Below are 14,930 nucleotides of genomic sequence, written 5' to 3' on the forward strand. Positions count from 1 at the left end.
GCAGGGAGGAGAGAGAGCTCAGGGCTACAGGCAGAGGGAGCAAACATTGGCAACCAAGGAAGTTGGAAGGTTTTACTCTGCTCAAGGCCTTACACTGTGGGGTTCAATTCATTGCCACTCCCAGGGAGGGGTGTAAATGTTTACTACAGAGATACTCGTGGTGCTGGTCTCACCAACAGCTGGGTCACTGCACATGTGGAAGCTGAAGGAGCAAAGACCCTACAGGGAGATTTGAGCCAGACCTGAAACCCTGAGTCCATTTGAACTCCTCGTGGGGCTGTGGGTGATCTGTGTATATCCTGGCTCTGGGGGCAGTCCCAAGCTTAGGTTTAGGGAACTGAGCCCTGGGGATACAAATTCGAACACACACAGTGGGCATGGTAAAAAAAAAAAAAAATTCAGAATCTTCTCCTTCTTCCTTGGGTTTGGTTAACTTTACAAGACTAAATAGAACAAAATATAAAGCAGACACAAACTCAAAACTATATTCATAACTCTTTGCAACTTCAAAAAGCAGGAGAGCTTCAAAATGTGGTAACTGAGATTTATTTAAATGACGGTTCCTGTAATAGTTTTTGCATGTTCAGAAACCAGGAATAGGAATTTATTTGAAACAGAACTGGAAACTGGAGATTCTCTGGCTTTAACTCCAGCATATTGAGCCATGTGGTCTCTGCCTCTGGCTCTTCATCAAGCCCCTGCTGCTGCCTGAGATGCTGCAGCCTCTGTGGCAACAGGTCTAGCAAAGAATTATCCAGAAAACCTTGACCTCACACAGATGTTCCATTCAGATTCTGTAGGAGCAAGTTAATAAAAGGGGAGAAAGGTTAGAGAAGGAAAGGAGCAGGTTTCCAACCAGCAATGGGAAGAAGATGCTATTCCTGTATTTCATGTAACTCATATATTGAATTTCTGAATGCTAAGAGGACAAAGCTCTATTTTGTATAAATCTAAACTGCCTCCAAATCCAGTCTGAGAAAAGAAAGGTGGGATCTGTTTTGGCTGGAGAGGAGCAGACACCAAACGTGGCTTTTAAATATCTCCCTGCAAGGACTGAACTAAGCAGCAGGAGCTGCCCTGTTCCCTCAGCAGCCATCCCTGCCCAACAGGCAGCCCTGGGCAGGGGCTGTGTCCGTGCTGGTGCCAGGGAGCAGAGCAGGGCCCAGTCCCTGTCCCAGTTACCTGCAGTGGTGTTTCCGACTGGCGAGCCAGAAGGCGCTGTCGCAGCCGTAGCAGTGCGCGGCCAGGTGGTCCGGGAGCCACCGCGTCACCTGTGGGGACAGCCAGCGGCGTCAGGAACAGGGCAGTGGCCACGCTCCTGAGCTGAGCCCCCTCCCCAGTCCCAGAGGTTGTGCAGCAGAGGGCTCATAGGCACAGGTACTGGTATGTCAGGTGTGAGACCAGCGGAACGCAAGGAAAAGAGTTCCCAAGAAGTGGCACATGACCAAAGGCTAGAGGATAATTTGAATTAGGATATCCCAGAGTGAGCAATTTACAGGGATTTAGTCTGTACCTCTGTATCCTGTTTATCCACCTGTTCCCAGCTGGCTTCAGAGAAAATCTCTGTGCTGCAGCGAGACAAGCAGTTCTGATCCAGATTGCTTTCCGAGTCGGGAATAGACGTCTGTTGGCAAACAAACACAGCTGAACGGAACCCCCCAGATCCCTGTTCCACACAAATAAAACCCAGAAACCCCAACAGGGCAGGTCTGGACCCTCTGGTGATGGGATGATGTGAGGCAGAGTGGATTTAGAATCCAGTTTCTGCTGCAGAGTTCTGGGAAGGCTTTGGGTAATTAACCAAAACCTGCTCCCTGTGCCTCCAATTCCAGGGTCCTGATTCCTTTCCAAGGGTGTTTCACTTTCAAAACTATAATTAGTAATACAGATATTCTTTTGCTGGCAAAGATTATCAAAAATACAAGCCAAATTGCATATGGGAAACTCAGAATTTAAACCATGTATATTCTATGTATAGGTTTTGGGAATAATGCTTCCTTAATATAGTCCATCCAGGCAGAGGTGGACTTTAACTCACTTAAAACTGAGCCAGCCCTTAAAATATATCAAAATAGCAAGAAATCTTGAGTTAATATATTTTGACGCCTGAGGAACGGGCAATCCTGGAGTTCCAGAGGAAAACCTGCAACTCCCAAGCTGAGGCACAAACAGAAGCAGAGAGCAGGTCCTTAAGAATGGGGAATTTTCTGGAGGCACCGCCAGCCCTACACTGCAGCTTCTGAAGGCCCTTAAAAAATGGGAGCAGAATCCATTAAGGCAAAGCATCCAATTTCTCCAAGGAATTCAAGCTTTTAGCAGTGACACTGAGCCCAATGAGCACCTTGTGCTGCATCTCCAATGGGAAGAGCCAAGAGGGCTCCAAGGATTTTTCACAACAAACGTACCTGGGACTATCCAGCACCTCTGCCACTTCTAAACAGTGAATTCAACAAACAGAAGCTGGGGACCTCTTACAATTTTTTTTCTTTTCAATTTTGCAGGCATATAAACCATGTAGGAAAAGGAAATTTCTGATGGGTGTTGCGACAGCTTCAGGAATTACAGGCAAGTGCTCAAACCCACAGGAAAGCACAATTCTCTACAGAAGTTTCTACTTTTACAACTTTAAACACTTCCAAATAAAAGCACAAAAGATCTAATAGCTCCCTTAAAATTCTTAATTTGTTGAGAGAAAAACCCTTGTTGAAATACAGCTGCCACAAAAACTCAGGTAATTTATTCCAGTTAATTTAGAATTCTAGAAATTTATTCCAGTCATTGAGCCTGGAGCACCTGAAGGCAATGGTGTGACCCTGATGGGTTTGAGCTCACAGAGCTTGCCAGTACAGCTGGGACCCGCAGAGAACCAAGAGATCATCCTATGCTCCTGTGCCAAAAATGGCACAGGAAAATAACTTTGCCTTACATGAAGACAGCAGTAGACCAGGGGTTTGTTTGGTTTTATTGAGGTTTGGTAAACCATGGGTTTGGTTAGTTTTACTGAGGCCAGGGAAGGTGTTTAGGAATGGCCAGGGGTGTGTGACCTGCTGTGCAACACCCATCTCAAAATAAACCTTTCTGCTCAATCTGAAGTTTGGTGGCAGTATCAGTCACCACTATCAGGTGCTTGGGCTGTGTTTGCCCTCTTCAGGATGACCTGGAGAGGTCAGTAAGAGCCCAGAAGTCAGGCCCTGAGCCGTGAGCCAGGAGCTGAGGGCTCAGTGAGCTCCACACTCGGCCCAGCGACGCTCACTCACCACTTCGTCGCCGTAGTCGCCGTTGAGCCGCAGGGAGCTGTTGAGGAGCTGGCTCTCCAGGCGGCTCTTCAGCTCCTGCACCTGCTTCTTGAGGGTCTCCACCTCCTGCTGATGGCCCGTCTCGATCTGGCGCAGGCGCTGCTGGATGACATCGCTGTAGACGGGCATCCCGTCATCGTCCAGGTGGCTGCGGGCCGGCTGGTCCGGGCTGCTGGCCGGCTGCTTCCCGAGCTGGCTGAACATCCATTTCTGGTGCAAGTTCCTCAGGTGGAGCTGAGTAGAGCTGCAGCTGGCCGTGGACACCTGCCGGCTCAGCGAGGCCTTGATCCGCCCATCCTCGCCGTTGACACAGTGTCCGTTGGTGGCGGGGAATTTCGGGGCCGTGAATCCCGCGGGTTTCTCCACCAGTTTGTTCTCCAGCTCTAGCTCCCCATTATACACCAGCTCATCTTTGCGGTCTGCTAGAGGCAAGGCACAAGGGGAAGGCATCGGGAGGTGTGTGGTGCTGCTACCAGAAGTCCTATGCATTCTTGATCCCAGTTTTTGGAGCTCTATCATGCACTCCCCCTCCGGCCTGTTCTCCAGAGTTCGGGACAGCTCGTCAGCGCTGTTGTCGAAGGGGTGACGTCTGTGGCACGGAGCCCTGGGCGTGAGCTCAGGCTTTGCTTCAGTCTCTGTTAAGGTTTCAGTGGAGCTTTCAATGTTGGATGTCCTTTCCTCCAGCACGGCTGTCAGAGGGAAGACAAGGCTGGCCTGGGCAGTGCCGCACAGGCTCTCCGCTTCTCCTTCACCTTTCCCAAGACCTTCCTCATCCGTGTTGTTTGGAGCATCTCTGTTTCCAGAGCCCTCGGAAAGAACAGCCTGCAGTCCTCTCCCCTGAGGCGCCTTCTGGAGAGCGCAGCTGGGGTCGCTGTGCTCGTCCTGCTGTCCTTTGAGCTCTGCAGCACCATGTGAGGCTGGGTGTGGGTTGGCTGTGGGATTGTTCGTTATGGTACCTGTATCCGCCTCGGCCTTTTTCCCGCACAGATTGTCAGCTCTCTTCTCCTTATCCAGGCCAACCTCATCCCCTTTCCCTGCTGCCTCCAGGCCACCCCTCAAGTGCTCCTCCAGCCCAACATCGTCTTTAGTGGCCTCCTGCAGAATGTTCTCCATTTGTCCCTCTGCCACCCCGGCTGCCACAGAGAGCTCTGCCCCTATGGGGGCCCTGCCCTGCCTGCCCAGCCCGTCCCCCTCAAAGGGGTCGTCCCCAGGGGGGCCCAGGCTGCTGAGCTCCAGGGAGCGGCGGTGCTCCTGCCACTTCTCGTTGAGGCTGGGGTCGCTGCTCCGGCGGTTGGTTGTAGGCACGCTGCTGTCACAGGCGGTCGTCAGATTGTCGAAGGATCTTGTCTTTGGTAGCCTGCAAAGGAACAAACAATCCCACTCCCAAGTCAGAGGATGTTTTTGTAACACTGAGCTACTGTGGTTCAAAACCAGCCCCCCCAGGTAGGACAGTAACAATCTGCCAGCTAATGGACTTGTGGGAAGTATTATCCAGGAGCACATTCCGACCATCTGTAGTGCAGAGCTGTTTCAGTACTTTGTTTGCCATGAGGAAAATATGTTAAACCAGACTTCAAACATTCCCAGATTAATCCCTTTACCAGCAAGCCCCAATGTTTACAGCCTGGTCACACCTCCTAATTAACATGTGCTCAGAGTCACTGCACAAAAAGCAAAGAAATGGTTATGCAACACTGAAAAAGAACTCAAATTCAAGATAACCAGTGAAAGCTTATATCCCACAATGATAGAAGGAATTCTCTGTGGCTATGTGACACCCAGAGTTGAACTCTACTTGCACAGCTTCTCTCTGCCATGCTATCAGCCCTGAAATGTGACAGCTTCCAAACCCACCCCCAGACAGACTGTGCTTGGACAGCTCAATCCCACGGTTCCACCAATACACCCAACAGATATTCTGCCCTCCCACCCAAACATTCTCCTTTCATGTCCCCAATATTCTCTGTTGATCTTACTTTACAGGATGGGATTTCTGGGCTCTAGGCTCACCTGCCCAGAGGCTGCTCTTCGGGGCTAGAGCCTGGCACAGGGTAGGGGGCACAGGTGTCGTCAGCAGGCGTGGAGGGGGAGGAGCAGGGCAGGTAAACAGCACTCCAGAGCATCAAGTTCCGCACATGGCACACAGGATACAGCACCTGGCAGGGGAGCACAAGGGAAGGGTCAGCTGCTGCCTCCCAGCAGAAGTTCAGCTCTGAGGGGGGCAGTTCACCAGGCAGGTCTCAGCTGGGTGACAGCTTTTCGTCAGCCCCACTTGGGGCTAGAATGACATTTTTGTCAGAGGCAGAAAAATTCCAGCCTTCAGCTCCTCCTGAATGAACTCCTGCAATGAGCTCTCTGGGAATTGGCACCTTCACAACTCATGGAATTCAGTGGCTCATTATGAGTGCTGAGGTTCCCTTGTGTGTTGTGTTGCACTGTGCCAGAGGGAGCTGAACTCACCCCATGGACCCCAATCCACCACAGCCCACCTGGCTCCAGAGGAGGCACTCATGGGTACATATTCAGTACATGCAGAACTTCTTTGAAGAGGCAGCTTGCTCTTAAAAGGGATTCCTTAGTTGTGGAATATGCTTTCTGCTTCACTTTAAAAACACCTGGGCTCATTTTAGTAATTCCACTCTTTTCCAAGCAACTTTCCCATGGAAAAGCAGGCAATGGCAGAGGAACAGCTGGCTCCACCAGACAGGCACTGCCCAGGCTCCCCAGGGAATGGGCACAGGCCCAAGGCTGCCAGAGCTCTCAGGGACAGGGCAGGATTTTGGGATGCCCTGTGCAGGGCCAGGGGTTGGACTGGAGGATCCTGATGGGTCCCTGCCTAAATGAGGATATTCTGTGATTCTCTGAACACTCTGCTTCCCTGGCACTGAGCAGGGGAAGGGCTGTGGGGTGGCTGCTGCTCCTAAACAACTCTGGCTCTGTAAGAGATGCAGTTGCACCACAGGCACCTTTTACAGCCTGAAGCAAAACCACGAGAAAATGAACCCAAACCAGGAAATTACCTGAACTCCCACGTGCAGAAGGAGTGTCCTTGTGAGTATTTCCTGAGAACAGGGGCCAAGTGGGATAGAGCACAGAAGGGCAGCCCAAGGACAGACCAGTCCACACAGTCACTGTGAGAGCCCTCTCTATGCTACTCCTGGCATTTTCATGGAAATCTAGAAGCATCCACAGCTTCCAGATCCCCCCAGGCTATGTCTGCTCTGCCTCACAAACTCTCCCCAGGAGTGTCAGGTGGGAAGGCTCCAAGGGCTCACTGCAGTGACAGCCCAGAGCCAGGGCACGCTCAGCCAAAGAGGGGGGTAGAAAACTCATCGTTTTACAACCACTGTGGGCATAAAACTCCTTCCTGCTTAGCCAGGGTTTAGTTTTGCTCTTAGAAACAACTGAAAGCCACATCCATCATACACAAAGCCACTGCACAGTCCTTACTGTTCAGTTTATGACATCTGATACTTGAAGAAATAAAAAGGGTTTAAATATTTATGCAAGTCCTTGCAGTCCTAACCATGATGTCATTTGGTGTTTGCTCTCTTGCCTATGCTCTGCACCCCTGAATCTGTCACGTGACCTTGTACCAAACACACAACTGAGCCCCTTCCCAGAACCTTCAGTGAGCTCCTACACGGAGCAGCCAAACTAAAAACCTGAAGGTATCAAGAGAAATAATCTAACTAAATAATCTGAGCCATTTTTTTCTGTTCAGATTTAAAATTAATTTAGACACAGTGTCTAGGTTTCCAGGCAATTTTGTATCACTTCTCTGACACAGCTTAGCTCTCCAGAGAGGTCTATTTATCAAACACTGAAATGTTTTCCATTACAAACAATAAAACATTTAGTCACAGAAAGCACCTTTCCAGCACGGAAATTTCTGAGGTGGCATTTGACATTCCCCAAATATCAGCAAAATTAACCCAAGACTTCAAACATCAGTCTGAGCTGGGTGTTCCAAGGTGGATGTCAGTGGGAACTGAGCTGGTCTGGAATCACCTCTCTGTCCATGGTGACAGCTTAGAGAACCACACAAGAGTTTGGGCTGGAAGGGACCTTAAAGCTCACCCAGTGTCACCCCTGCCATGGGCAGGGACACCTTCCACTACCCTGGGTTGCTCCCAGCCCCATCCAGCCTGGCCATGGACACCTCCAGGGATGGGGCAGCCACCACCTCAGCTGTGGTGGAACCCCAGGTCACCAGGTCCCACTGCTGGGCTGTTTCTCAGGGGACCCCCATTTGCAGGATGCTGTTAGGGGCAGCCCCCAGGCCTCTCCCCCAGGAGGGGATTGGGGTACATACAGATTCCGACTGGGAGGAGTAGAGCAGGTTTTTGAAGGCTTTGTTTGCTGCCCGCAGCAAAGACCAGACGGAGCAGGTCCGTTCCTGAGTGTGTTTCTCTCCTCTCTCTTTCGCATTGTTGCACAGGAATGTTCCAAAGAGGCAGGAGTAGGTGTGCTGCACCAACTTCACCTGCACAGAGCACACACACACAGTGTCAGCTGGCACAAGGGCTCAGCCTCAGCTCCCTTCCCTTCCCAGAGCAAGCCCCCACCACAGCAACCCCCGGCATTTCTCACATACTTCCCTACAAACCAATTGCACAGGAATGCAACGGGAGCGGAATCTTTTAAAATCATAACTGAACAAATTCAGGAAAAAACATAACAGAAAGACAAAATATTTGTTCCTAATCAAGTCATGTTGATACAAACTTATTGCCCTGCAGGCCAGGCAAAGCAGAATCATGATTCCTCTGCTACAAAACATTCATGCAGCACAGAAATGCTGATCATTAATCACTCCATGCTGGGCCCAGCCTAACAAATGCCAGCTTAACTTCAGGCATATCAATGACTTCCTTGGGACTATTCAGATGTTTAAATGAAGACAAGTGGTTCAATACTGTAATAAATTAGGGGTTCACTCTACAAAGGCCAGCACACCACGGGTATGTTCTCTCTCAGCCCGTGGAGATTAGCAGTGTGCTGTGAAGCCAGTTACTACCTGTTGTATCTCATTTCACAACTGAGCTACTCTGGGACTGTACATGGGCTCAGTTACATGGCTGAGCTGGCAAGTGGTAATTCCAGTCAGCCACAATCACAGGAATGTGCCTTAAATCTCTTAGTGGATCAGACACTTCATAAAAACTTCTACTCTTCAGACTACTGGTCCTGCAGTCCATGACTGCCACTTCCCCAGAGGAACTGACTTGGACCATCCTGGGTGAATTCCTAATAGGAATGCTGTCTGCTTCCAAAGAAGGTAAGCAGAGCTCCTATATCCTACACATTTTCAGTGAAAAAACTGAAAAAAATGAATGGAGCAGGTTGTTTGTAGAGGAGGAGTATTCAAGTCAAAACAAGATCCAAGTAGGGGGAGTTTGCATTGGAAGTAAGAAGGGTTTTTTTCAGGCTGTGGATGTTTTACACCTCTTAGGTGAGACCATTCAATTAATATAATTTATTTCTTTGAAGCCTAAAAGAAGTCCTTGTGGCTCCTTTTGAGAGTGAACAGACCCTGTGGGTCACACAAGTGCTTTTGTCCCTTGTATCTGGGCAGTTTTTCTGTTCCCTTTATCATGTGAGAGCATGTATAGAATATATTCATATGTATATAAAATAATGGAATGATTTGGGTAGGAAGGGGCCTTAAAGCCCATCCACTTCCACCCCCTGCCATAGGCAGGGACACCTTCCACTGTCCCAGGTCATTCCAACTGGAGTCCTGTCCTGGCCTTGGGCACAGAACATCACAAAAAGGTGGGAAAATCTGCCCCCAGGCTCTCCAGCAGTGTTAAGCAGCAGTGTATTACCCAGCAGTCTCCCAACTCACAAGGAATGCTTCGTTAAACTCGAAGGAGCAGGGGAACTGCCTCTGGAGCTGATGGACACAGTCCAGCCACTGCAGAAACACCGGGCAGCGCTCATTGAGGTCGTCCGAATTCTCCCCGTGGCCACAGCGATCTGCAAACTTGTGGCCAAAATCCAACCACTCAGTCTCCACTAGCACCTGGAAACCCTGCAGGGAGGAGAGGAGAGATGAAGAATTCCTATTTTTCTTTGGTTCATTTTTCTGAGATGGTCTGAGACTTGTGGGAATCGCTGTGTCCTCTCTCCTATTTCCCCTCAGCACTGGGCTCATTACTTCTCTTTACTGCTTTCCCTAATGCCTCTGTGCTCTGAAATGGAATTAGGACAGATAAGGATTCCCAAACTACATGAACAGGAAAGGGAATAAGGCAGGTTAGGTCCTGAGTGACTGGCAGGGACGATCCTGATACGAGCCCTATCTCATCCAGGCAGTGAAAAGTAGGAACTTCACGTTGCCAAAGCTTCTGGATTGTGGCATCCAGTAGCTGGAGAAGTTATATAAAAACTTTTCTTGAAAATGATGGTCAGATCCACTTGTCAGAAAAGAAAACCATCCATCCACAACAGGACATCCAAACTCAGGGAGCAGGTGCTTGTCTGTGCATACTGCACTCACAAGGTTGATTAAAGGTTCACTTGAGTGATTTTTCATGAAAAGGGCAAAGAACATTCCCAAACAGTGCCTGGGTGAGCAGCTGAATGTCACACCTTGTCTCACAGGATCTGAAATCCATCACAGGGCAGGCAGGTTTTGGTTCTTAGGGGAAAGAAAAATTGTACAGAATGTTTATTGAGTCAAAGGCTGTGATTAGAGCCAAAATAATGGCTGTGATTAGAGCCAAAAAATGGCTGGCAGCTGAAAAGCTTTAAATCTGACAGCACTGAAAACTCATTTTCCTCAATGTTTCTAATCCTGGTACAGACAGCTACAGTTTATGGTTTGCTCTGGGTGACAGAGAAGGCCCAGTGTGCACAGCACAACTCTGCTCCCCAAGCAGGAAGGACAGCACCCTTTGGAGGACCAGGAGGAGATCCTGTGCCCAGACCAGAGCAGCACATTTTGCCTGATGGATGCCAGCTTCTAGAATCCATGTGGAAAAGGATCCAGGAAGTTTTCACACTTGCATCCAAAAGGCAGTTCCAGCTCCTTGTCCTAGGGTGTATGAGGCTTTAAGCAGCAGCTCACAGCAGTGTTCAGACACAGAGTTCTGTTCTGGACAACAAAGGCATCTTACCCATGGGCTGGCAGATGGAAGCCAGCCAGCACACGACCCACAGTGCTGAAAAGTGATGGAACAGAGGAAAATCAGGAGAAGCAGAACTGACAGAGGGCAATGGAAATGTGAAATTGGAAAACCATGCAGCTGGGAAATGCAGCAAAGAGGAAGGCTCTCTATCAGTGCTTGGCTGAGAACCTGCAGGGGTGCACCAGAGGCTGCAACTGCAGCACTCTGTACTTCATATTCCCTTACTAAATATGGGGAAGCCAGACCATGACTGTGCAGTTACAGCAGAGGGAATGCGAGCTACTCATGAGTAACACAGGCACCTACACCTGGGAGTAACTGCAGGCTACAGGTGCCAAACCACTGCCAGCTTCAGTGCCTTTGCCACGGGAGAAACCTGCAATAACTCCCAGCCAGGCTCCCTCCAGAGACCCCAAAGACTGCCAGCTGCTTTACCCACCTCTGTGGTCCTGTAGTAGGGGTCCAGCAGGAGCTTGGCCAGGGCCACGATCTGGGGCGTGCGGTCCCAGCCGTCGGAGCAGTGAACCAGCACGGGCCGCTGGTCCCGGTCCACGGCGTGCACCACGAGCAGCGCGGACTTCAGGAGCACTGACAGGTGCTGCAGCCACTTGGTGCTCTCCAGAGCTGACAGCCAACTAGAGGGAAAGCAGGCAAGACAGTTTTTGCTCTTTTAAAATGCTTTCAGGTTTGGATGTGTGAGTTTATCACGGCAGAGCTCCTGTTTTAATAAGCTGTGACTGTCAGTCTGTAGCAATTTTCACTTGTGTCTGGTTAACACTTTCCCAGAGGTGGAAGCAGCAAAGCCACCGAGCCAACCCAAGGAACTGCCAGAATCTGGGATGAGCTGAAGGTTTGCATCTGCTTTGAAACTATGGAAAGCTTTAGCAGCAAATTCCAAACAAGGGAGTGGGAGGGAAAACAGGACTGAGGTACCTACAGTGAGGACCCAAGCTCAGGAGCTCCCAAGGTGAGGGGCCATGACAGGGTAGTTACCCCACAGCACTGGAAGGTTATGAAACATCCTCCAGAAATGACATTATAAATGAGTGAAGTACATGGAACACCACCACAATTTTCCAGATGTGAGCCAACGGTGAGGATTAAAGATCTAGGAATAGCAGATCAGCCTAAGTGTGAATGCTCAGAAGCCCACCAGAAGAAGCAACATTCTGGTATCAATATTCAAGGCTACACTCTAATTTCAGAACTAATTTGCTATGTTCACTTCAATCAGAATAAACCAGTGACTTCCATGAAAATGGAAAAACACAGCTTAGCGCTATTACCAAGGGAAAATCCACTGAATTTCAATTTAAAAATCATCAGCAGAAGAATGTGGCTGCAGAAACATGGAACCAAGGGCTCAAATCCCCAAACTTCCACTTACTTTCCTGGATCTGGCATTTGTGTGCAGAGCAGACGCAGTGACTGGAAGCTCTTGCGGATGGAGTGGATGTTTGCCATCCCCATGAACACCACTTCACAGTTGGGGTAATATTCTGCAGGGAAAGAAGAAGACAGAGGGAAGAAAATAACAACTACCTTTCTAAAAGAGGATTTTTTTTTCATGAAAACAAACCCCGTTGCTGTGGACAGATGAAATAATCTGTTTACAAAGATTCTGTAAGTCCTTGGAGCTCGCTGGGTATTCCAGAACATGACAGCCCAGCAAAACAGGAAGCATTTAGCAAAGTCCTGCTGTATTTATTTCAAATGTTTTACTTCAGGTTACAAAAAGCAGAGTGCAAACCTCTGGGAATTTCTGTGCTCCAGGTTCCAGAATGCTTGTAAAAAGACTGAGAAATATCAAAAGATATGAAACATAAATAATACTTAATTGGCAATTGATGGATTTAAGTTAGATTTCAGATTATTTTTCCTAAGCACTCAAAAAGGCTGAAAGGTTACTTCATCCACTGCTTTCTTCTGAGGGGAATTGTATGAGGAAGCATCAGGCATGTGAGAAATACTAAGAGCTCAGGAAAACAAGATACATGGAATTACTTTGGATGTGCTCAAGCAACACTGGAGGCCTGAACAGACAGGGCCAGTGCTCAGGGGGCACCTGAAGAGAGCCAGAAAATACCAGTTCAGTAGTTTTCCCAAGATTTAGTCTTCCCTCTGCTGTGATGCTTCAGTCTGCACAAGAATGATTACACAGTAACTAAAATTACCATTTCTACAGAGAAAAATAATTAGGATTCAGAATCTGGGATACTGAGTGCTTGCACAAGAAAATTCAGGAGTCTGTGATGTTTTGTATAATTTGATTTCCCAACTCTTTATCAGCCCAACAAATGCTGGGCCAGACACAATGAGGGACTGCAACTCCAGGAGCAGCCTCAGACAGTATCTGACAACTTCAGAATTTTTTTGCATTTTTACTGAATTATAACTTAAGTACAGCATAGATGAGCTATTTTTATACAGAGAATGAAGCAGACCTAGCAATAACTTCAGAAAATTTAGCAGCAAAAAGCAAAACAGGTTTTATTGAAGGTGACAAACAGTTTGAAAACCTTCTCCACAGAATTAAAAAACCAATATACAGGAAGAAAATCAAACTTCCTGTATACTGTGTTTTTCTGTTTTGAAATTTTACTTTCTGATGAAGAATTATTTAGTGGTTTTAAGGTGTTAAATGGAAACCTATATTTTTTTTAAACTGGTGGCTACAGATCAAAATGCAGCTATTGCAGCAAAGACCAAAATAAAAGGTCAAAAGAGCTTTCGTTATCTTATCTCCAGTTTTTCTGTCTGGGATTTTTTTCCAGCCTCTCCACCCATGGAATTTTAACAGGCTGCATTAATACCCAACAGTGACCATAAATAATACCTTGTTTATAAAACCACCAATTCACAAGTGCCAAAGAACACAGAATGTGGTGTTGCAACTGTATTACACACGCAAGGTGAGGCAGGATTGCAGTTGCTATGATACAAATACTGAAAAATGCTTCAGCTTTAGGGAAATTGCTGAGAAGTTGTATTTTGCACAACCATTCTAGAATATTCTTCTCCTCTGCAGCCAGTGGGTTTTACACATTCAGGGGTTTTAGACAGGAGCACATTGGACACCTTTGTCTCTCTCTAGTTTATACATCTGACTCAGCAAGGGAAAGCTCTTCAGCAGATTCCACAGGGTTCAGCATTCACTGAGCACTGTTGCCAGCTGGGTTAATGGCCTGAGAACAGACTAATTAACAGCTCAACCTGCCCTCTGAAGGGCTGGGTGGGGGTTGCCATGATCCAGAACATTCAGACAGATGAGCAGTGTACAGACAGTGCTGAAGGGTGTTGGGGTAATCACACTGGAGCAAGTCCATTTGACTGACTGCCTGGAAAGCTGAGGAGGAGTGCTGCTCACCTGGGCACTCACAGCCACCCCCCCTTGGCTCACCTGGGCACTCACAGCCACCCCCCCCTTGGCTCACCTGGGCACTCACAGCCACCCCCCTTGGCTCACCTGGGCACTCACAGCCACCCCCCTTGGCTCACCTGGGCACTCACAGCCACCCCCCTTGGCTCTGTTGGCCACGGCTGCTGCGTAAGATCGCGCATCCAGGATCAAAAGCTTCTGAGGCTGGATTGCCAAACTCTCTGCTCCTGAGGCATTGGAAATGGAGGAGTCTGGGGAGGAAGAAATGGGTGATGAGCTCAGAGGACCCTTCTGACATTGGTTACAATTCCCACAGTCCTGCCATGCACATGCACTGCAGAATAGGGACTAAACACAACAGATTTTCTCTGTTACAGCACTGGAAATTAAACTTTTACACTAAGCTCTGACCTGGACAGAAAAGCAATGGTGACAGCCTTACCAAATTCCACGTCAGAGAGGTCCCCTCCATTGGACAAATCTCTGGAACAATTCCCATTCATTAACTTGTTACTGTTGGACCTGGAGTCTGAGGCACAGGCTTTGGCTACGGACTGGACCAGGTGCTCATCGTCAGCGTTCCTCCAGCCCCACCAGCTCACCTCGGGCTGGCCGCAGCGGGAAATCACTGCCCCATTGCTCTGGTGCCTGAAAACAGGGAATACACAGTCAACAGTCAGGATGAAGAGCACAGAGGGCACAAAAAATTCAGTGGAGTGCTCCAGTAGCTTCATTCCCACCAGGGACCACCATTCAGCAGTTATCCCCAACCTGGGATTCAGCTTCTCTACAAAATGATGGCTGTCACCACAGTCACTGACAGTGAAAACACTGAAAGTCAAAGCAAGGTCAGGAAGAGAAAACAGCATCTTGTTGCTCAGTATTTTGGCCTGTTGGCCAGTGAAAGCTGGGGAGTGTTCTGGAACAGCAGGTGAGGCATGAGAGAGGAATTCAACACGGATGGGGGATTACTGAGAACACCCTAACCTGGACACCTGGACACATCTCCTGGGAAGTGACATTCAAAAAAAATTTTTTTGTTTCACCCATCGGAAGAGTTAGTAGTTATTTCCTTAAATCTCACCTGGCTTCTTGTACTAAGCAAAGAACAGACCTGGC

At 48.5% G+C, this 14,930-nt stretch overlaps 1 protein-coding gene across 11 annotated transcripts in view; it reads right to left on the bottom strand.

Annotated features, from left to right (window-relative positions):
• Positions 1 to 14,930, bottom strand: part of MTMR3 (myotubularin related protein 3) — a 74,701-nt gene that overhangs the window by 4,478 nt on the left and 55,293 nt on the right. For 9 of the 11 annotated variants that reach the window (XR_007778891.1, XR_007778890.1, XM_030230784.2 and 6 more), the window contains 10 exons: positions 14,254 to 14,459; positions 13,931 to 14,062; positions 11,820 to 11,931; positions 10,872 to 11,067; positions 9,148 to 9,333; positions 7,612 to 7,782; positions 5,307 to 5,452; positions 3,258 to 4,653; positions 1,514 to 1,624; positions 1,183 to 1,271 (listed from right to left, as the gene is read on the bottom strand). Coding sequence is in view for 9 of the 11 variants with exons in the window: in XM_030230784.2 (XP_030086644.1) it covers positions 1,183 to 1,271; positions 1,514 to 1,624; positions 3,258 to 4,653; positions 5,307 to 5,452; positions 7,612 to 7,782; positions 9,148 to 9,333; positions 10,872 to 11,067; positions 11,820 to 11,931; positions 13,931 to 14,062; positions 14,254 to 14,459 (2,745 nt within the window). In the remaining 2 variants the exon portion in view is untranslated. Of the gene's footprint in view, positions 1 to 4; positions 795 to 1,182; positions 1,272 to 1,513; positions 1,625 to 3,257; positions 4,654 to 5,306; positions 5,453 to 7,611; positions 7,783 to 9,147; positions 9,334 to 10,871; positions 11,068 to 11,818; positions 11,932 to 13,930; positions 14,063 to 14,253; positions 14,460 to 14,930 lie in introns of those variants that run through there. The other 2 variants (XM_030230787.2, XM_050980381.1) reach the window with 2 other exon arrangements.

This window comes from Serinus canaria, chromosome 15 (assembly GCF_022539315.1).
Source record: "Serinus canaria isolate serCan28SL12 chromosome 15, serCan2020, whole genome shotgun sequence".
Classification (NCBI taxonomy): Eukaryota; Metazoa; Chordata; class Aves; order Passeriformes; family Fringillidae; genus Serinus; species Serinus canaria.